At 36.3% G+C, this 22318-nt stretch overlaps 1 protein-coding gene across 4 annotated transcripts in view; it reads left to right on the plus strand.

Annotated features, from left to right (window-relative positions):
- Positions 1-1051: 1051 nt before the first annotated feature.
- DNAH14 (dynein axonemal heavy chain 14) overlaps positions 1052-22318 on the plus strand; it is a 190996-nt gene continuing 169729 nt past the window's right edge. The window contains exons 1-9 of one of the 4 annotated variants that reach the window (XM_069484603.1): positions 1052-1128; positions 3311-3448; positions 6297-6448; positions 10006-10136; positions 13142-13294; positions 14429-14541; positions 17953-18015; positions 19342-19486; positions 22020-22151. In XM_069484603.1, coding sequence (XP_069340704.1) covers positions 1052-1128; positions 3311-3448; positions 6297-6448; positions 10006-10136; positions 13142-13294; positions 14429-14541; positions 17953-18015; positions 19342-19486; positions 22020-22151 — 1104 coding nt within the window. Of the gene's footprint in view, positions 1129-3310; positions 3449-6296; positions 6449-10003; positions 10137-13141; positions 13295-13386; positions 13405-14428; positions 14546-17952; positions 18016-19341; positions 19487-22019; positions 22152-22318 lie in introns of those variants that run through there. The other 3 variants (XM_069484604.1, XM_069484605.1, XM_069484606.1) reach the window with 3 other exon arrangements.

The following is a 22318-nucleotide window of genomic DNA, read 5'->3' on the forward strand; positions in this document are numbered from 1 at the left end:
TATTTGATTTGTCTGAAGCATTTTTACTTGCCAGTTGAAGATTTTTCTACCCTATGTTGATTCTAGGCTTAAATTCTTCAGTAACAGTATACTTCCGTACAGTTCATCATCTTTATTTGGAAACTTTCTGTATCTTGTTAGCTTTCCCTCAGTAATCAGAAAGAGACTCCCTTTTTCATCTTTCAAAACTCACTTCCTATTGTTCTGTTCTGTTCTATCTCAGGAATGCTGGTTATATATGGATGTGGCCTTTTAGCGTTTAGTGAATGGTGAAATTAGTTCAACAGCTTGAGCTACCAGTTCTGTTGAATTTCTTAAGTTCCTTTTGATGATCTTCCCTAAGGAAGTGATCTTAAAACTTATTATCTTTTTTTTTTTTGTTGTTGTTGTTGAGACAGAGTCTCACTTTGTTGCCCAGGCTAGAGTGAGTGCCGTGGTGTCAGCTTAGCTCACAGCAACCTCAGACTCCTCGGCTTAAGCGATCCTACTGCCTCAGCCTCCCGAGTAGCTGGGGCTACAGGCATGCGCCACTATGCCCGGCTAATTTTTTTTCTATATAGATTTTTAGTTGTCCATATAATGTCTTTCTATTTTTAGTAGAGACGGGGTCTCGCTCAGGCTGGTCTCGAACTCCTGACCTTGAGCAATCCACCCGCCTCGGCCTCCCAGAGTGCTAGGATTACAGGTGTGAGCCACCGCGCCCGGCCTAAAACTTATTATCTTTAGTGTGTAGTTTAATGTAAACTAAATTTGTATGTACATAAACCCATCAGTGTAAGAAAAAAATTGCCTTGGAGAGGAATTTAGGCAATGTAGAGATTTTCCTAAGAAGGATAGCTAGCTTAGTGAAGGGTCCAGAAATTATACATAAGAAATACTTAAAGGTAAGGTAATCAGGATATTATATTAAGCCACATGAGAAGTTGGGAACTATATATGCAATTTTGAATAGCAGTAGTCATAGCTGTCAAATTGTCTTTTATATTAAAGAAAACAATGTGTATATATTTTACAGCCAGTTACTTTTCATAGTTTAATTCAGAAAAAGAATATGGAGACATTCATACCCGTTTATTTGCCAACTGTATATCAAGACATGGACAAGGAGGAAAGCAACACAAAACTGAGGTAATCAATATTGTTAAAATGTCCATACCAGCCAAACTAATCTTCGGATTCAATGCTATCCCCATAAAAGTACCAGTGACATTCTTTACAGCAGTAGAAAAAAATAATCCTAAAATTGATATGGAACCACAAAAGACCCAGAATAGCCAAAGCCGTCCTGACCAAAAAGAACAAAACTGAGGAATCACATTATCTGACTTCAAATTGTACTACAGAATCTCACTCTAGTTAAAATGGCTTTTATTAAAAAGGCATATGGATGTTGGCAAGAAAGGGTAACACTTGTACACTATTGGTGGGAATGTAAATCAGCGCAACTAGTATGGAAAACAGTATGGAGGTTTCTTAAAAAACTAAAAATAGAACTACCATATGACCCCACAATCACACTGCTGGGTATGTTAATATTTCCAAAGGAGGAGAATTCAGTATATTGAAAAGATATATTCACTCCCATGTTTATTGCTGCACTATTCACAAAAGCCGAGATACAGAATCAACCTAAGTGTCCATCAATGGATGAATGGATAAAGAAATTGTGATAGGCTGGGTGTGGTGGCTCACGCCTGTAATCCTAGCACTCTGGGAGGCCGAAGCAGGTGGATCGCTCAAGGTCAGGAGTTCGAGACCAGCCTGAGCAAGAGCGAGACCTCGTCTCTACTAAAAATAGAAAGAAATTATCTGGCCAACTAAAATATATATAGAAAAAATTAGCCGGGCGTGGTGGCGCATGCCTGTAGTCCCAGCTACTTGGGAGGCTGAGGCAGTAGGATCGCTTAAGCCCAGGAGTTTGAGGTTGCTGTGAGCTAGGCTGACGCCATGGCACTCACTCTAGCCCGGGCAACAAAGCGAGACTCTGTCTCAAAAAAAAAAATAAATAAAAAGTTGTGATACATATATACAGTGGAATATTACGTAGCCACAACAAAGAATGAAATCCTGTCATTTGCAACAACATGGATGGAACTGGAGAACGTTATGTTAAGTGAAATAAGCCAAAAACAGAAAGACAAATCTTGCATGTTTTTACTCATATGTGGAAGCTAAATATTAAAACAATTGATCTCATGGAGACAAGAGAGTAGAATGATAGTTACCAAAGGGTGGCAAGGGTAGCGGGGAGGTGGGGATAAAGTGGGGATGGTTAACGGGTGCAAAAATATAATTAGATGGCTAGACAGAATGAACAATATTTGATAGCACTACAAAGTCACTATAATCAACAGTAAGTTATGGTATACTTTAAAATAACCGAAGAGTGGAATTAGAATGTTCCCAATACAAAGAAATGATAAATGCTTGAGGTGATGGATACCCCAGTTACCCTGATTTGATTAATACACATTGTGTGCCTGTATCAAAACATCACATGTACCCTATAAATATATACAAGTATTATGTACCCATAACAATTAAAAATAAATTTTAAAAAGGAAAGTATCACCTTCTTATTCATGTGATTAAGTATTTTTGTTTAATATATCAATAGGTACAGTACTTTTTTCTCTTGAGAATTACATATACAGTTTTACAGAACACTGAAGTTCCTCTGCCTTGTAAAAATATGGTCTACTGTATAAGTCAATTACAGGCAGTGATTGTGGATTCTGTTCTTCTGAAAAGGTTTTTCCAGAATTTACAGAGTGAATAGTTGTTTAATGTACTGTGAAAAGATTTTGGTTTTTATCTTTATAGGTTTTTTTTTTAAATCTTTATAGGTTTTTGTTGTTTTTTTTAAATAAAGGAGGGCAATATGAGAGTATGAAATTTCAGAAAACTGTGTTCTGATTTCACTCTAACACAGACTTAATGGGATAACATTTCTTCATCTTCTAAAATAAAATCAAGATTAAGTCCCATGCAGCTTTAAATTTTCAATGATAATTTATTGTATTTATTTTGTTATGCTCCTACCAGTTAGACCTATTTAGCATTTAATAACTAGACTCTTCATGTGAATGTTTCAGATCTGCTTTTCAAAGTGCCTATCAAAAATTACTGGAAAGGATAGATATGATATTGTATTATAAAGTACAGAATAAATATTCAATCTCTAAGTTATAGAATTAAACCTAAGAAGCTGTTTTACTTTTAAATGTGACATTTTAGGTAATATGCTCACAGCTCAATATTTTATTGGTGTGATTATTTATTCTTAGACTTGTTTTCTTTGTCATATTAGACTTTTAAAATATGACGAGCAAAAATATGAAGATGTCGAGCCACCACAGAACCAACCAGCTAAACCAGCAGACAAGGAGACAATGAAATATAAAACAGTTAGAACATTCTCTGAACCCTTGAAGTCTGAGAAAACAGAAGAAATTCCTCAAGACTATTATCCAGGCATGTTGATTTATGTTTTCTTTTATAGAGATGGAAAGAAGTTTTTCATAGCATTAAATTAAGAAAACAAGTATGCTAGAGTGTACTTTCAAAATATAAGGTTTGGTATTTTTCTAATTTTATTAGTCACAGCAATTAGCAATGTCTTCAAATACAAAGCTATTTAAAGGGAACATAAACTAAATAGTGTCAATAATGTAAAAACAGGAGTATCACTAACACCACTGAAATGTCAGACTATCTAACATTTCTATAGCAATTTACAGTCACTGTTTCATGCATGTCATTTCTGTCTTTCTCCTTCTTCCTTTCTTTTCTTTCTTTTCTTTTCTTTATCCCCTTTCTTTATCTCCCCTCCCCTCCTCCTCTTTTCACCTCAAAGGTAGGTTAAAATTCTAAGTCCCCGCAGCCTTCTGGCTGTTTCTCTTGTCTACTAGAGTGCTGATTACATACCTCCATGTACCTTCATTTTTTTAGTCTTCTTTCCTTCTCCCTTGCCCAAATTCTACCATTTCCAGTATTCTAATTTTTTTTTTAACCACAGCTTCCCTTTTTATACAGCTCTTTCATATCCTCACTTATATGTTTCCAGCCCCATCTGTAGTACTTGTCTCAGGGAATGACTGTGCCTGCTCTCCTTCAAGGTAGATCCCACCACCCCATTCTGGAGCTCCACTTCTGCCATATCCAGAGTGGAAGTCGGGGTCTATCAGTTACCTTCTCTCATATCCTTTCCACTGGCTCTTTTCTGTCAGCACGTCAACATGCTACATGCTTAACCGTCTTAAACAAAACAAAACCCAGAAACATCTTTAGCCTTGTGTTCCCTTCTCACAGTTACCACTGTATGAGTATGATCAGGCCTCTTCTTGAAAGAGTAGCCTAGCCTTCCTGCCTCCACATCCTTACTTGGAATTCACTCCTCAGCCTGGATCCTGCCTCCTTCACTCTACTGATAAGACTCTTCCCGGGTCACTAGATAGTGCCTCATGGCTAAATCTTTATAAAATAAGTAACTTTATACATAATTTTTATGTTACTGCCCTATTCTGCAACATTTTATTCTTTGACCACTTATTTTCTTTCTTTTCCCTTGACTTTTGAGGAAAACTATTCACCTGGCTTTCTTTCTACGCTTCTGTTAATACCTGCTCATTTTCAGTCTGTCTAATGGATTTTTACATCTCTGTCTACCCTTTAAATGTTGTTTTTCAGGTATTTTAGAGTCTGCCAAAATTAGTGTTTCCTCCTCTCTTTGGACTAGATACTTCCATTATTTTTAATAACAACATATAGTTATATGCCTCATAATGATGTTTTGGTCAACAGTGGACTGAATATACAACAGTTGTTCCATGAGATGATAATACATACTTTTACAGTACGTTTTCTGTGTTTAGATATGTTTAGATACACGGATATCATGTGTTACAGTTGCCTACAGTATTCAGTACATTAACATGCTCTACAGGTCTGCAACCTAGGAGCAACAGGCCGTACCATATGGCCTATGTGTGTAGTAGGCCATACCGTCTAGGTTTGTGTGAGTACACTCTGTCATGTTCTCACAACAATGAAATCGCCTAATGATGCATTTCTCAGAATGTACCCTTGCCATTAAGTGAGGCATGATCGTATTTCCTCCTATATTATCTATTAAATACATAGTGCAAACATTATTTAGGTATATGCCTGCAGTTGTCTTTATCCTCTGCCTAAAGATGGGTATGTTGATTTCCTGAAGAGGCCTGGGCTCCAGATCTTCTGGCCTTCGTTGGCCCAGAATGTTTTAATCAGACAGATTAAAACAGAATAAATACTGGATCTTACTTAGCTAAGTGTTTGTAGGCCTGACAAAGCTTCTTTCCAACAGAGTGAAAAATAGGCAAGGAGGTATGAGAAACTTTTGGAATAGAGATTAAAGATAGAGGAAAGTTGTCGCAACTACCTCACACTGAAGTTACTTAGTGTGTACTAAGTAAAGTACTAAAGATACTTTACTTTCCACTAAAGCCCACATTTTTTCATTGTGATCTCCTGAACAGTCCTGTTGTTTTCTCATCTTTCTCTCATCCCCAGCCACCCTCCTTCTCACTGCACCACAATTAAAAACTGTACTATATCTTCCAACATTTGATTCCTTGGAACAGGAGAGGTGTGTGGTCTCCCCCGATTACACAGATGGGAAATTCTCTCTCTCTCCTCTAATTAGGACTATTGGCTGAACTAGAACTTACTATTTCATTTGTACTCCTTTTTTTGTAGTTCCTATGTCTTATTGTATACTAGATTGTAATACAATGTTGAATGAATGAGAACAGAAGTAAAATTTGTTACTTAAAAGATGTATTTTCAAATGAGAAATAGGCCCTTTGTTACTTTTCTGCATTTATATATTTTCTGTGCTCAGTTACCAAATTATAGTTAATAAAAAGTCTTTTTCTGTATTTCATATGAGGATTCATACTTTAAAGATTTAGTATAATAAAAAAATCAGCAACTAACATGCACCTTAGTGAGCATTTACTATGTGCTTTAAATATATTAACCAATTTAATTATCTTACCAACCTTATGAGGTCCTTACTATGGCAGTCCTCATTTCTGAGGTGAGAAAAGTAAGGCAGGCGGGTAACTTACTACAGCACAGACTTGTGAGTGTTAAAGCTTGTGCCTAAGCTCGGAACCCCGCTGATTGGACACAGAGCCTGTGCTCTTAACCACCGTGTTACACTGCCTCAACTTTATTGCTTGGTATGTGGAGTTACTGTGGTATTATTTACAGCTCATGCTAGTTATTCAGTTAATAATGGTTTTATTTTCAGATTACCTTAAAGAAAATATATCTCAACAACATGTAGTTGCTCCAGAACCAGCTTCCCATAAGGAGAAAGAGACATCAAAAGCAAAAAAGAGTCACAGTTGTCATCATCCAAAAGCTAAGAAAGCCAGGATTGTGTCATATGATAAAACAGGTATGTGGTGTCACTGACCCAGCTTGTTTAGAAAACATTACGCTTTTTCAAATTATTCTGTGGTTTGTGTGCTTATGTTGGACACTGATTTTAGAAAAAACTCTTACTGAATTTTATGTGTTTGGTTGCTTAAAGAATTGTTAAAAATTTTTAGCTCTTTTTTGACAATCTAAAATGTCATTAGATTAAAAAATTGACAGCTTCCTAAAAATCTTAGCTTTGGAGTATAAATCCTTAGCTATGTTCATGGATAAATGAACGGACATGAAACAAAAACAACTCCAATTTAATGTTCTTTTACTACTTAGAAGTTAGGTATAATAAAAGGTTTTAAAATTTTTAAAAAATAAAAAATTGACAGGACTAATTCAGTGACTATGTTCTTAAGAACAATCTTTGAAGGTATGGTTTTAGAACTATAAATAAGACAAACTTGTAGTAAAAACTCAATGGTATCATTCTATTTAATAATTCTATGTCTTTGTCTTATATAGAGTGTAAGTCCTCAAATAAACAGTTCATTTAAACAGATTTTCCTCCACTGACATTTCTTGTTTGTACTCTTTCTATACTTGAAATTTATATTTGTATTAGTATTTTAAGTTTTGTAGGAAAAAGGAAACTTTTCTAATTTCACTGAAATGCCATGGTCCAGAGGTAGATTTATTAATATCATAAAGCTATTGAAGCTTAAGCTTTAGGGCCTCTCACTCACATGGGCTTCTTCCTTTTTTAAGAGAACTATCCTCAGAATTGTAAATGCCTTGGGTAGCACAAAACCTGCGTAGATGTGGTGGTGTTCACACCCCTGTGTAACCTCCTCCCCTTCAGTGTGGGTGGAACCTGCGACTGCTTCTAAACAATAGAATATGGCAAAGGTGATGGGCTGTCACTGCCGTAATTATGTTATAGAAGACTCCGTCTTGCTACCAGACTTGTTCTAGAATCTCTCTCTCCCTTTTGCTGGCTTTGAAGAAGCCAGCTGCTATGACTCCTACAGCCACAGGAAATGAATTCTGCTGACAACCCGAGGGAGCTTGGAAGCAGATCCTTTCCCAGTAGAGCCTCCCAGTGAGAATCCAGTCCCACCCAGCCTTGGTTGCTGCCTTGATTGCAGCCTCCAGTTAAGCTGTGTCAAGACTCCTGACCCACAGAAACTGTGAGATAAATGTGTGTTGTTTCAAGCCGTAAATTTGTTGTAATTTGTTATCCATCCAGAAAACTAATACAATAGCTTTTTTTGCAATGGCTAATGTTGCTAAGCATTAAGAATTCTTAGTATTTTGGCACATTGTTCTTTAGTGTTTTGAAATTGACATCTAGTGTAAGAAAGGCCATTTAGGCTTGATGACTGCCAGATTAATACAATTCTAATTTTTTAAGGATTGTATTTCTTTATTTTCTCCCTTCATTTAGCCTCTATAAATCCATGAATACATAGACTAATGAAGACCTAATACATAGGATTTTTTTTGATTCTGAAAAAATAAACATTTCAGATATAAAAAGTAGAGAAAATAGGCTGGAAGCAGTGGCTCACACTTATAATCCTGGGACTTTGGGACGCCAGGGTGGGAGGATCACTTGAGCCCAGGAATTCAAGGTTAAAGTGAGCCATGATCATGCCATTGCACTCCAGACTGGGCATGGAGTGAGATCCTGTCTCTAAATTAAAAAAAAAAAAAAATCATGTACACACTAATGTTAACATTTTGTCATTTTTTAAATAGGAAGTTGTAGGCAGAATTCTAAGATGTCCTCCAGTATTCCTGCCTTCTGATTCCTTCCCCGTAAGGGAATGCAGAACATGTGAATATGATGGAATATCATTCCCAGCTTTTATGTTATGTTGTATGGCAAAAGCACTTTTCCAAATGTATTTAAGGGCCCTAATCAGTTGAGTTAGAGTTAATCAAAAGGGAGATTATTCTGGGCAAGCCTGACCTAATCAGACAGGCCCTTTAAGAGATCAGAAGCAGTAGCAGAGGCCTCCCCACTGCCATCTGGTAGACAGGGCCATGCGGCAAGGACCCAAAAGGAGCCTAGAAGTATCTGAGAACAATACCTGGCCAACAGCAAGGAAATGGTGACCTCAGTCATACAGCCACGAGGAAATGAATTCTGCCAGAAACGTGAGAGTGCTTAGAGGCAAGTCTTTCCCTAGCCCAGTCTCCAGATAAGGGCACAGTCAGCTGACATCTCGATTTCAGCCCTGTAACATCCTGCACAGAGGACCCAGCTAAAATTTGCCCGACTCCTGACCTGTGGGAATAGTGAGATAATAAATGTATGGTGTTCTACACCACCCAGGTGTGTGGTAATTTGTTATGCAAGCAATAGAACATACATACTGAACACTAAGGTTACAGAACAGCTAAAGCCACTGCCCACCTTTGCCTTTCCCTGTGCTCTTTCATAGAGGTTACAGTTAGGGTCAGCTAAGAACTATCCTGAAATTGGTGACTATCTGTTCCCATTACGGTTTTATACTTTTTCTACATTTATATTTATCCGTTGTGGTAGTTTTAAAATTTGTCCACAAATTCTTTGACACTCCTTCCTTCAAAATGTGGAGGTAAGAGCCAGGCTTAATGACTCAGTTGTAACAAGCAATATGCTGAAGGTGATGGTGCTCAATTCTAACAAACAATATGGTGAAAGTGACAGTGTGTGACTTCTAAGACTAAGTCATAAAAGGTATAGCAGCTTTTTCCTCTTGTCTTCCTTCTTGGATGACTCTTGCTCAGGTAAGCTAGCTGTCACCTCCTGAGGACGCTTAACTAGCCTTGTGGAGACCTAAGTATACAGAAGCTCACACACAATATTGACCAAAAGAAACAAGATACAGAAGAATACATACTGTGATTCCATTTATATAAAGTAAAAAATAGACAAAACTCAACTCTGATCTTAGAAATCAGTACAGTGATCACCCTTGTGGGAAGGAGGTAAAGTGGGAATAGTAACTGGAAGGGGTTTCGAGGTAGACTACGGGAGTGCTAAGATTGCTTTTTTCCCCTTGATTCATGTGCTGATTGCAAGTATGTTAAATTGTGAAACTCATTAAACTATGTGAGTGGCTTAGTTGCTCTGTATGTATATTTATGCTTCAATAAAAGTTTAATATATATGCACACGTGTCACTTTACCGTATCCTTTTGCAACCTGCTGTCCTTTTCAGATTCATCCATATTTCCATCCCACACTGTTAGTCCTGCTTTTTGATCCTACTGCCTCCATTCCAGCTTAGGCATTTATTAAGAAAAGCCTTATAGCTGGCTCCTATTCCTAGCCTCTTCTCTTGCTTGCTATCTGTGTAATTATGGAATTAGGTCTTTTGTGATCTTTCTTAAATGGATACTGTTCCCTCTTTTCAGCTTCTGTTAGAACTGAATTTTAAGCTCTGTTTTCTCCTCCTATTATATAGCGTTTATGTAAACTTTAAGTTACCATTTAAATTTTGTCTCTCTGTAGAGCTATTTGGAATATTATACATTATCCTTACGTGATGCCCATATTGGCAATTATATTAGACTTTTTTTGATGTTCCATACCAGAACCAGAAGATGATGATGTGATAAGACACATTATTAGGCTAAGAGAAAAGCTTGGTTGGCAAACTATATTACCGCAGCACGTTTTGAAATACAAGAGTTGTGAAATTGAACGTCAGAAGACTTTTGTAAAGGTATTATTCTATTTTATTCAACTTTGATCTTTAAAATTCAATGTTGAAATTGTGTCTTAATTTTTATTTAATCCATTTCAGATATTACATCAAACTCGGACATTACATTAATTTCAAAGTATAATCATTGTTTCATGGTAAATGCAAAAGTATTTGACATCATTTCATATTACTTTTTAAGGAATGGAGGATGGATAAGGCACATAAATTTTAAGTCTATAACACATCAAAATATTTTTGTCTGTCCTGTCCCACCCCTTCCTGTAACTGAGTGGGTTCCCAGTAAGGGGTACCATCTGCCTGAAATTTGAATCTATTTTTTTGTTCCTGCTTATCAGGTTTTTTGTGATTTAAAAAGAAATCATAATATATTTTTTAACATCTTGTCCTTCTCACTCTCTTACTCCCTGGTACCTGATTTTCTGTCTTATCTGCTCTGTATTTCTTTATGTTTTCCATTTTCTCCGTACCCATTAACCTCTTTCTTCAGAGAAAGTTTGGCTTGTCCAAGATCACATGACCAGAGGGGAGAAGCTGTGATAAGAATGAAAGTCTGTATCCTGACACCTCTGTTACTGCAGCTGATCTAAGATTGTATAGGATCCTCTCTTCCTACTTTGAGATCAGTCCCCAGACAAGTGGCATTGGAATCATCTTAGAACTTACTAGAAATATATATTCTCATCTGCACCCTAGACCCACTGAACCAGAAATTCTGGGGGTAGGGCCTGGCAATCTGTAGTTTATTAAGCTCTCCAGGTGATTCTGATACACAATTAAGAACCATTGTTCCCTGCCAGGGATCAGTAAACTTTTTCTGAAAAGGGCCAGATAATAAATTTTTAGATTTTGCAGGCCATATGACCTGTGTTGCAACTACTCCCTGCTGTCATGGTAGTACAAAAGCATTGGTAGACAATACATAAACAAAAGGGAGTGGTTGGGTTCCAATAAAACTATATTTACAAAAACAGACACCTGGCCCTGACCATAGTTTGCTGATCCTTGCTCTAGACTATTACCATGAAGATAAATGGTCTTTTGAACCTTGTTCAGAGGCAGCATAATACAAAGGAAAGTACGTTCATAATGGAATCAGATTCACCTAGTTTTGAATCTGTATACAATCACTGTGTTATCTTGGACAGGTCCCTAACCTCTCTGAGCTTTAGTTTCCTTGGCCTTGAAATGGAGATGATGGTAGTTCCCTTGGAGAATTGTGAAGATTAAATGAGATAAAACATGTTCCATGGTGCCTGGCAGGTAGTAGGCATAGTAGTTAAAAAAAAAAAAAAAAAAAAAAGATAGATGTCCGTGGGTTCCTTGGGCTCAGATAAGGTATGTTTCCTTTGTGACTAAAGAATTGAGAATATTGGCCGGGCGTGGTGGCTCACGCCTGTAATCCTAGCACTCTGGGAGGCCGAGGTGGGCGGATTGTTTGAGCTCAGGAGTTCGAGACCAGCCTGAGCAAGAGCGAGACCCCATCTCTACTAAAAATAGAAAGAAATTATATGGACAGCTAAAAATATATATATAAAAAATTAGCCGGGCATGGTGGTGCATACCTGTAGTCCCAACTACTCGGGAGGCTGAGACAGGAGGATCGCTTGAGCTCAGGAGTTTGAGGTTGCTGTGAGCTAGGCTGACGCCACGGCACTCACTCTAGCCTGGGCAACAGAGTGAGACTCTGTCTCAAAAAAAAAAAAAAAAAAAGAATTGAGAATATGAAAAAAACACTTGTTTTTAAATGAAAAAATAATTGGAATATATTATTCTTACGCTTGTATAATTGAATTTTTAAATCACATATATAATCCATTTAGAATGTTTGTATCTACATTAAGTTTCCTAGAAACTGCACATTTTGAAACATAATTTAGAACAAAAATGACTCAAGTGGCTATATAACTATAACAAAGCTATGCACTGTGTAAGTCATCACTAAGCTTATTTCCTATCCTTTGCAGTTTTTAAACTTGTTTATGAAGATTTCCTAGTATAGATTATATCATAAGCCAAAATAAGAAAGTGAAACAGCTAAAACAATTGTGAAGAAGCAAGTAATCTTCAAGGAAGCCAAAATTTAAAAAACTGTAAAACTGGATCCAAAATTTAAAACTACAGTAATTGGAAACCGTTAATAGCTTCTGAGGACATCACTAGATACCAAATGCTTTTTGAAAATAAAATTTAATTATCTAGAAAATACTAAAACTTCCTTATAATATTAGAATTGTTTTCGTCAATAAAAGTTAAAAGTTGCCAGAAACTTTTAACACTAGAATTTTTTTAGTGTGGAATAGCTGATTTCTCAGTCATGCCAAGTGAATGTGGGAGAGGCATTATAGCTTACTGCAATAGCACAGAACATGGGCATCACACTTGGATTCACATCCCTTCTGTGCTACTTCCTGCATTATTGACTTTTCTCAGATTACCTAATTTACCAAAATATTAATTTCTGCATCTGTTTAATGAGATTCAAAGGATCAAATTTTTGTTCCTTTAAATTTAAGCGATTAAATTTAAGACATTATACTTTTATGGTTATAAAGATATTGCATGTGAATCACTTATTGCTCATTAAATATTCTTATTTAGCAAATATAAGCTATTGTTATAGTACTAAACCACCATTGTTATCAAAATAAATGATAAGTTTGGTATGCTCAGAAGGTTTATGGTGTTGGCAGACAAATTTACTGGAAGGTGGCATATATGTAAAAGGTGTGTTGTCAAGTTCTTTGGGTTACTAGGAAGCATTAGTAAGCATATAGGTAAATTTTTCTGAATTTTTATTGCCACATCATGTTGTATATTTAAATAAATCTTTCATAAGATTGATTTGTTGAATTTTGATTAAGTATTAATACAATTTGATATTAGCTTTCTTCAGTGATAGTATTCTTATTTTTAATCTGTATTAAAATTGTTTTAATTTACTGGGTAATCTGTTTAACCATTTTATTAGTTAATTTAGTTAAATTAATGTTTTTTAACCTCAGGAATCTCTGAAAGATGATGGAGAATTTGTATATTGCCTTCCTCGGAATGATCCTAAAGCCCTTTGCAATCCGTATGATCTTCACGTAGTCTCTGCCCATACAGCTAGACATTGCAAAGAATATTGGATTATTACTGCTTCATTTATCTCAAAGGTAATATGTAATGGATGTTTTCAGCTTTCAGAATTATAATAGCAAAATATTATCCAATTTAGATTTTAATTGCATAAATTTTCTTGTTTCAGAGATACCTGGTCATTTGAGGAACAGTTTAGGTATAAGAATCTCCTTGAGAGAATGTTATTTAATGGTGACATTTTTTCTTCTTTGTAGAGATTTAGGTTTGAAGATTGAATTTCAAGAAATATTTTCACCTCTCAAATACTTTATTAATATTTGGTGTGATTTTTTTTTAAAGGAAGAACTAGAGAATGGGCAGTTGCTGGCATAATAGGAATTATAATAATAAAGAAAAGAATGCTCTTTATTAGTGCATTTGTCAGAAACTTCACTGTCAGATGTAGAAATCCCCCTATGATACTCTTACATACTTATCACGTTTAAGTACTTTGATACTTATCACAAATTGAAATTATACAGTTATTTGTTTTGATCATTTGTTTTATGTCTGCCTTTCTCTGCCCTCCCAGCTAAATAAAATAAACTCTTAAATATGCCTGCACAGGAGCACATCTGTACGAAGTATATCTGTATGTACAGATATGGAAATGTTTCTAATATGCAATATCAAATGAGAATGTAGGAACAACTTCTACATAAATGAAATATACACATAGATACACATGTGCTGATATAGACATACTTTTATCTCTGGAAGAAATTTTTAAAAAAACGTTAACATTTGGGTTGGGGAGAGGGACTCTTGGAAAGAGAGAATTCCTTGATTATGGACATTCAGTTTTTGAATGTCAAAATGGGGTATCTGGATAGTGGGATTATAAACCACCTTGGGCTACTACATCTCTGTGGCTAAAATTGATTTCATATTTTATAGAAAATGTGAAAATTATGAGATAAAATTTGAACAGCTGTTTTTGTGAAAAGTATCTCGGTGAGGAAGAAGTTTTTCTTCTTTGTGTTGGAGCGCAGGAAAGCACATTAGAAAATAGCAAGTATAGAGGCAGCATGTTTAAAGGAAACAAATTTGGGTGTAGGTAAAGTGGCTGAGGGTTCAGATGCAGAAAAAGCTTAATTATGAAGGCAAGAAGTTATGAGTGCATAGTTTTAAAAGAAATAAAATCATGTTTTTGTGCTTTATATTTGTAGGTTATTAAAATTGGTGGTACAGAGGAAGTAGAACTTGTACCTGTCTTAGAATGGCTATCAGAAAGAAGATGTTACTATTTATTACAGCAATTTAAGATATTTTCGAGTTTCCGGTAAGATGAAAGAAAATGAAACCAATTCTTTGTAGTAGTTTGATCCTGTTGAAAGAGCAATTGCCTGGGTGACATCTCGGTTCTACCACAGTAATTGCCATGTTTATGGGAAATTACAGGGGAAATGCAGTGTTCCATGAAAATTGTTTAGATAAAGGAAGCTTACTCATTTAAATATTAAAACTCTTAATTTTAATCTTTTTGGATAAATATTGTAAAACTATTTTATAGTCAAATTGACCCTTGAACAACATGGGGGTTAGGGATGCCAACCACTCATGCAGTGGAGAATCTGAATATAACTTTTTGACTCCCCAAAAACTTAACTCCTAGTAACCTACTGTTGACTGGAAGCCTTACCAGTCACGTAAATAGTCAACATCAGGGTTCCTGAGACTCAGTCCCAGACTGTTCTTCTTTTAGTGTTTGTATCTAGTTTTATAATTTTCTTGTTTCTCTTTTAATGTCTGCCTTTTCTTGTGGTATATTGCTGTCTGCTGGGGACTAGGAAAAGATATAATATTTTAAATTGTTACAATTAATATGGTAAATAGCTTAAATAACTAAAGACCTAAGGAATTTTCTGTAAGAGAACTGCATGAATTTTGAGGCAGAGAAGCTATTCATTTATTAAACAAGTACTTACTGTGTACCTATTTCATTTCACTAGTGTAAGTGCTGGAGATAGAACTGTGAAAAATTATAGAAGTTCTCTGTTCCTATAGAACTTACATTCTATTGGAGGGAGATAGATAATAAGTAGATAAACAAGATAATTTCAGATAGTGATAAGGTCCATAAAGATAATAAAACAGAGAGATAAGATAGAGGGGGTGTGTGTGTGTGTGTATTGCTACTTTAGATAAGATGGTCAGAGATGTGGTGTTGAAGCACAGACCTAAATGATGAAAAGGAGACAGCCATGTGGGGTTTTGAGCTCCAGACAAAGGCTATAGCAAGTTCAAAACCTGGCAGGCAGGAACAAGTTGTGTATTTGACAGTAGAAATGGCGTGCCTGGAGTGTTTGAAGAGTTTGGTAGGAAATGAAGCAGGTTCTGTTATTGTCTGGAATCCAAGTCATGCAGTGCAGGTGACCGCGCAACAGTTCTGAGATGTTTCTCATCAAAAGATACGTGATAGTTGCATCTCTATAATTTGGGAACTAGAAGGGAGGTTGGTAGATGTTTGATTGTGGATTATCAGCTTAAGATATTATCCAAAGTAGTATTTTTTATATCTCTCTATTTGAAACTGTGTCGATGTCAGATTTTCCAGTGTTACCCTTGCTTTGTGCTGAATCCTTGGGGTCTATTCTTTTCTAAATAATTTTCATTTATTAAACTTTTGAAATACAGTTGGAACTGGGACAAGAATCATCTTTTTATATGACATTTGGCATCTGTAAGTCCACATGTTACCGGCCATGGCTTCTTGGGCTCCCACGCAATAGAAACTGACCCAGGGCCAAGACTGCTCAGACGAGGCTTTGTTGGGGCTTATGCTTGAGCGCGAGGGAGACAGCACAGCGGTGGAGTTCTCCAGCCGGCTCCCCGAGGGCGTTCCGGGGAGTTTTAAAGAAGCCCACGTAGGAAAAGGGCGCCCTGTAAGCATGTAGAGGTGGAGATTTCCTCGTGCTTGCAGTTGTAGTACATGCAGCTTCATGTGTCACGTGTCTCATTAGCATGTTAAATCTCCACCCTTGAGCATAGTTTTTAGCATTAAAATGCGATTATAATGAGGAAAAAGTCAGGGTAAGGTAAGTTCTGGGGTGGGGGTGGGTGGGGTGGGAAGTGTCTACTCTGGCTTGAGGCAGATAGATCCGGATGGGTCCGGTTTCTTTAGCAGGTGTGTTCCTTACGGGCTTGCGTCAGCATCTTGCTTTAGTGGTCCTGGAAAACGCTGTTGAAGAGACAGGCCGGGTAGCTCTGTCCTTATATGGGTATGAGTTGAATTCTGGCAGTTGGAAGCCTATTTGTCTAAGCCCTCTGCGAGTCACTCAGTCAGGTTATATTGAATTCCAGGGTCAGGGCTATTCTGTCTCTCACAGTCAAGATGATTCATTTTCTTTATTCATGTTAAGAAAAATATAAATTATAGTCAGACTTGTAGATTTACCTGATTTTTAAATTTTATTAATATATTTTGTCAAGTTTTTATCACTAATATTGAAAAAGTAACATTTCAAGTAGAAAGATAAGATAAAGATGAAGTGTTAACTTAAGCTGGCACTGCCACGTGTACAGTGCAGGGATGACTGGACCATCAGCGTTACCTTTGTACCTCATGAAGCTTCCTGGTGTGTTAGTTTGTGTGGCCTGGTGCAGACACTTACTACACCGTCCTTGAGTTCCCCTGGGATTCATGTGGGATCTTCTAGAACCCCGAGATACCGTGACTCTATGGATCTGGATTAAAGTGAAATAGGAACTTACTTGGGACGCCTCTTTGGAGCCTGATTCAAGTTACCAGATTTGTTTGAGGCATTTCTAATTTCCAAGACCTCAGGTGGGATTGTTTGAAGGACATCATGGGATTCTCCTTGAACTGCTTGGATGGTTCCAGGCCTCTCAGTCTCCCTTGATTCAAAATCGGTCAATGTCATCTCTAAGACTGGCTGTTTGGTTGGCTTCTTGAACATACTCCTATCCCCAAGATTTTCCTCTCCCCACTGGCTCTAACAAGCTACATAAGGAATCTCACTTTGGCAAACAAGTATCACATCTCAGTTTTTATTTAAGGGTGGTTTCCTTGAGATGCAGAGGCTACTGAGGGAGGGACAGTGATATGGTAATAAACTAGTCCCACATGTGCATAAGACAGACAACAATATTCATTCAGAGAAGTTGAGGGAGAAACAGTTTGCGTGTCTATTTTATGAATGAAAATTATAAATGATAACTAATAACCAGGGAAACTTTTCAGTTCTTTCTCATGTAGGTTCTTTGAATTTTAAAAATTACAAATGCATGTTTTTTACATAAGTATTAAATAATATCAAAATGACATACATTATCTTTTTTACTTGCCACTACACAAAGATTTCTTTAACAATGTGGCTTTTCATTATCACTGAAAATTGAATCTTGACTCTTGAAATACAAAACACTTTTCAAAGTAAGCCAATAAACACATGAGAAATGTATTTTTGTGGTTTTTAATATTTATTGGAATGTTTCAGCTAAATGAATACTGCATCTGTGAGAATTACAAGGTATTTTACTTACATTTATCTTTTGTTCTATATTTTGTTGATAGTTTGGGAGAAAATTTATATGGTTTACTATTTAGGTAGCTCAGGATGAATGAAATATGTTCTAGAGAATATTCTAATATTACTAAGCTTTTACTAAATTTATTCCATATAAATACATGATTATGAATATAGAATGTAAGAAGTATTTTTCCTTTCAGAATTAATAAAGCATTTGTTACCTGGAAATCGAATGTTAAAAGAATGAAGATAGAGAAGAGCAGGTAAGTCTTGTTATGCAATATATTTATAAAAAATTTCAAAAAGAAGCTATATTTTAAAAATATAGCATGGAAGCACTTACTGTATTTCCCAATATTACCATTCTGTGGTCACGGTGCTGTGAAAAACCTTGATGAGTTCCCTTGGTCACTAACTTTTTGCTTCCAAGAACAGGAATGATTAAGTTATTCAAAATAGATGACAACTCATTTTACTTTGTAAAGATCTTACTTTGTAAGATCTCCGGCAACCAAGTGTCTTTTATTGTTTTTATTATTATTTTTTTTGAGATAATTATAAATTGAGATGCAGTTGCAAGTAATAATATAGAGAGATCTCATGAACCTTTTACCGGTTTCCCCCAAGATGGTAACATCTTGCAAACGTACAGTTCATTATGACAACTTGCACATTGACATTTATATAATCAAGACACAGAACATTTCTGTCACCATAAGATCTCTCGTGTTGGCCTCTTATGGGTATGCCTACTTCCCTCCCATTCTCACTCTCTCCTTAACCTGTGGCAACCGCTAATCTGTTCTTCATTTCTACATTTTTGTCTTTTCAAGAATGTTCTTATTATAAATAGTAATAGTAAATCAAGAGGATGGGAGGAAACTTTTGGAGGTGACAGATATATTTATGGCATAGATTGTAGTGATGGTTCACAGATGTATACTTATCTCCAAATGCATCAAGTTGCATATAATATGTGCAGCTTTTTGTATGTCAATCATACTTCAATAAAGTGATTTTCATAAAAAGAATGTTGGCTGTAATCCCAGTACTCTGGGTGGGTGAAGTGGGAGGATCGCTTGAGCCCAGGAGTTTGAGGTTGCAGTGAGCTATGACGGCACCACGGCACTCTAGCCTGGGCAACTGTGTGAGACTCTGTCTACCAAAAAAAAAAAAAAAAGAAAGAAAGATTCTCCAAATGGTCCCTAATCCAGTTTATTTTTTTCCTGTAATTGGGAGAAAAATAAATTGAAGAAATTTATTTAGATTCAGTAAATTTAATAAATTGAGAACATTTTTTAGTTAACACTACCTGATATTTCAGAATTATTAAAACTCTGTGGCATAACAGAATAATATCATTGTTTGTTTCCCCCTTCTGTTTTGTTCTTACTCAACACACCCAGTACCCAAAACCTTGCCTCCAACATTATCAGCCAAACACAACCCCTAATCTTTGTCATTTAAAATGTGGTAAATGTGATACATTTTGACCATAGGGACATAAACTAAACTATACTAGTTACCTCTAAATTAATTTCGTTCATTTTGAATGAGAGAAAAATCTTTGGAAATTTTTTAACTTTCAGGTCAGTTTTGTCCCATTGTCTTTTTCTGGCTGATGAGTTATTTCATGCCTGTTTGATTTACATAAAAGGACTCTATGAAGATGCAATTGCTGTCAAAAATGATAATGAACATAAAGATAATACATCTGCCATATGCCTTGTGAAGGTTGGTTTAAGTATACTACTGTAAGCTAATATTGGCATATAGAAACTAGGCAGAACAAATAGAGTTTTGAATAAAAGGAATACAGATTTCTTAATCCATTAGTAAGCCATTTCTGTGGGTGTGAGTAAGGCATTCAGTATATGTTTGATTTCAAAATTAGATTGGGTCATGAATGTCAGGCCAAGGATAGCAAAATAAGGGAAAAGTAGGATCTGAATATGCTCATAGGGCAGGGGCACTCCTAGTGGGGCCTACTGTGAGGATAGTTTGCAAGAATGGGAGTTTCTGAAACTGTCCATGGATAAGCCAGTCTCAGACGGAGGGAAAGCAGAGATTTATAGCCAGGAGAACCAAGCTGGAGTCAGAGATCAGAAGGTGGCCAGTTGTACAGTTGGTACTGGAAGGCTATGCATAGCTTGGGGATGCAGACCCCAGTGAAGACTGACGATGAAAAGGTAAGGAGAATGAAGCAAGGTTATGAATGCGAAGGATGGGATCATTCAGAAGTTAATGCCATGAATGGGTTTTAATGAGTGTACCAGTATACTCTGCTGGGATGAAAGCACACCTTTAAAGGGCCTGAAATTTCTAGAACTAGAAGGTACAGAACATACGTGGATCATTTTGTCCAAATCTTCACTTTCAAATGATAAAACTTAGTTCTAGAGAGATCATCACTTATCCAGGTTCATAAAATCAGGTAGAGGTAAGACTTTGTTTCATGTTTAAGAGTGGTTTATTTTATTGGGCAGTATCTTGGGTGCTTAAGAAAAATGTAGGTGTTTGTGTCCCACTCCTTTTGAGGGAGAAAGTAGTGAGTGGTGCTGGTAATCTACATTTTTAACAAATCCCTCAGGTGATTCTTATGCCAGATAAATTTTGAGAACTACTCTCAAAGAACAGCTATTGAAAGTTTCCAAGCGTGCTATTTCAGGAAAACTATTATGATACCTGTGGAAAAAATTGGAAGTGGGAAGATACTAGGGTTAGAGAGATCAATTATTATAATACTGGAAGAATACAGGTATAAACAGTAAGGACTTCAATTAGGATGTTGGCAGCAAGATCAGAAAGGAAGGGAGATTTTATTTTTTTTTTTCAATTTAATTTTACAGAATCAAAGAGTCTAACAGTATATCTTGTTAGATACAGTATGTCCTCATAATGTATACATTATTTCTTGTACAATGATATGAAATAATATGGGAAATATTCATGATAAATTATTAAGTGAACAGTGCAAGTTAAAAACAATAGTTTCATATTTTTTTCCCCACCCCCCCTTTCCCGAGTCAGCACCTTCAAGTGTTACCACTCCCCAAACGGTGCGCAATGCACTCATTGTGTAGGCATACCCCCATCCCCTCCCCCACCCCCCACCTCAGTCTGATGTCCAATTGGTGTCGTTTCCAGATTTGTATTTAGGTGATGATCAGGGAAACCAATTTTCTGGTGAGTACATGTGATGCTTGTTTTTCCATTCTTGGGATACTTCACTTAATATAATGGGTTCCACCTCTCTCCAGGAGAACCATAGAGATGTCGTATCTTCATCATTCCTTATAGCTGAGTAATATTCCATGGTATACATATACCACAGCTTACTAATCCAATCATGTATTGATGGGCATTTGGGTTGTTTCCACATCTTTGCTATTGTGAATTGTGCTGCTATAAACATTTGGGTACACGTGCCTTTGTTACAGAATGACCTTTTTTCCTTTGGGTATATGCCCAGTAATGGGATTGCTGGGTCAAATGGCAGGTCTACTTGAATCTGTTTAAGATACCTGAAGGGAGATTTTTGAGACATTTTACTGGAAAAATTAGGATCTGGTACTCAGCTATGAGAGCAGGAGAGGGGGAACTCAAAGAGTACATGCAGAATTTTAAGGCAAGAGCAGTACTTTTCAATCATTTTGTTTTGGGAAAAGACATTTATTAATAGTATATCTAGGGTTAAAGATACCAGAGTATTTATTAATGAAAATGTATATTGGCAAGGGAATTAACACAGTGTGGAAAAAATAATACTGAAAGGAGGAAGAATGATGGAATATACGTGAATGGATGGAACATGACGTTTCTGTATTACCCGAGAAGAATTCGTAGTTGATGGAGATTTCTCCCTGCTGGATTCTGAATAAATTCTGAATGAAATTGACCTTATTTAGATTATTTAATCTTAACCTCATTATCCTGTATTGTATGTTTATGTTTTTAAGTTTTACAAATAATTGTGACTTCAAAAGTAAAAGCAATTCCTGGGACTGGTGGGTTCCCTGGGTTCATAGATATTTCAAAAATACTTCAACTCTTAAATTTTTCTTTTTTTTTAAATTTAGTTAAACTATGAGTGTTTAAATTAGAAGAACATACAAGGCATATAGCATATAAAGCATGAAGTATATAAAGAAGAAATTATAAAATATTGTCTTCTTTATGACATGAAAAGATGACCAAATATTTTGTCTTTTTTTTGGTATATGAATTTTGATTTTCCAATACTCAACATTTACCATCATCTAATTAGCTGGACAGTTCTCAGACATACTCTCTAGATGAATTTTGTGAAGAGCAGTTACAGCAAGCTACCCAGGCACTGAGACAACTTGAGGATATCAGAGATAAAGCAGTTTGCAAGATGCAAAGTACATTTTTAAAGGTAACTCTTTAATTATATCCTTGCTGATGGACAGGTGCAGTGGCTGCTGGCCCCCAGGGGAGGGCACACTCCAGAGGTGGCTCTGGTCCCAAGATGGCACTGTGTATCTTGGCCCCCAGGGGTGGGTGTGGGATGGGGAGTGCACATCTTACGTTCCTAATCCAGGG

The sequence above is a fragment of the Eulemur rufifrons genome, chromosome 11 (genome assembly GCF_041146395.1).
Source record: "Eulemur rufifrons isolate Redbay chromosome 11, OSU_ERuf_1, whole genome shotgun sequence".
In the NCBI taxonomy this organism is placed as follows: Eukaryota; Metazoa; Chordata; class Mammalia; order Primates; family Lemuridae; genus Eulemur; species Eulemur rufifrons.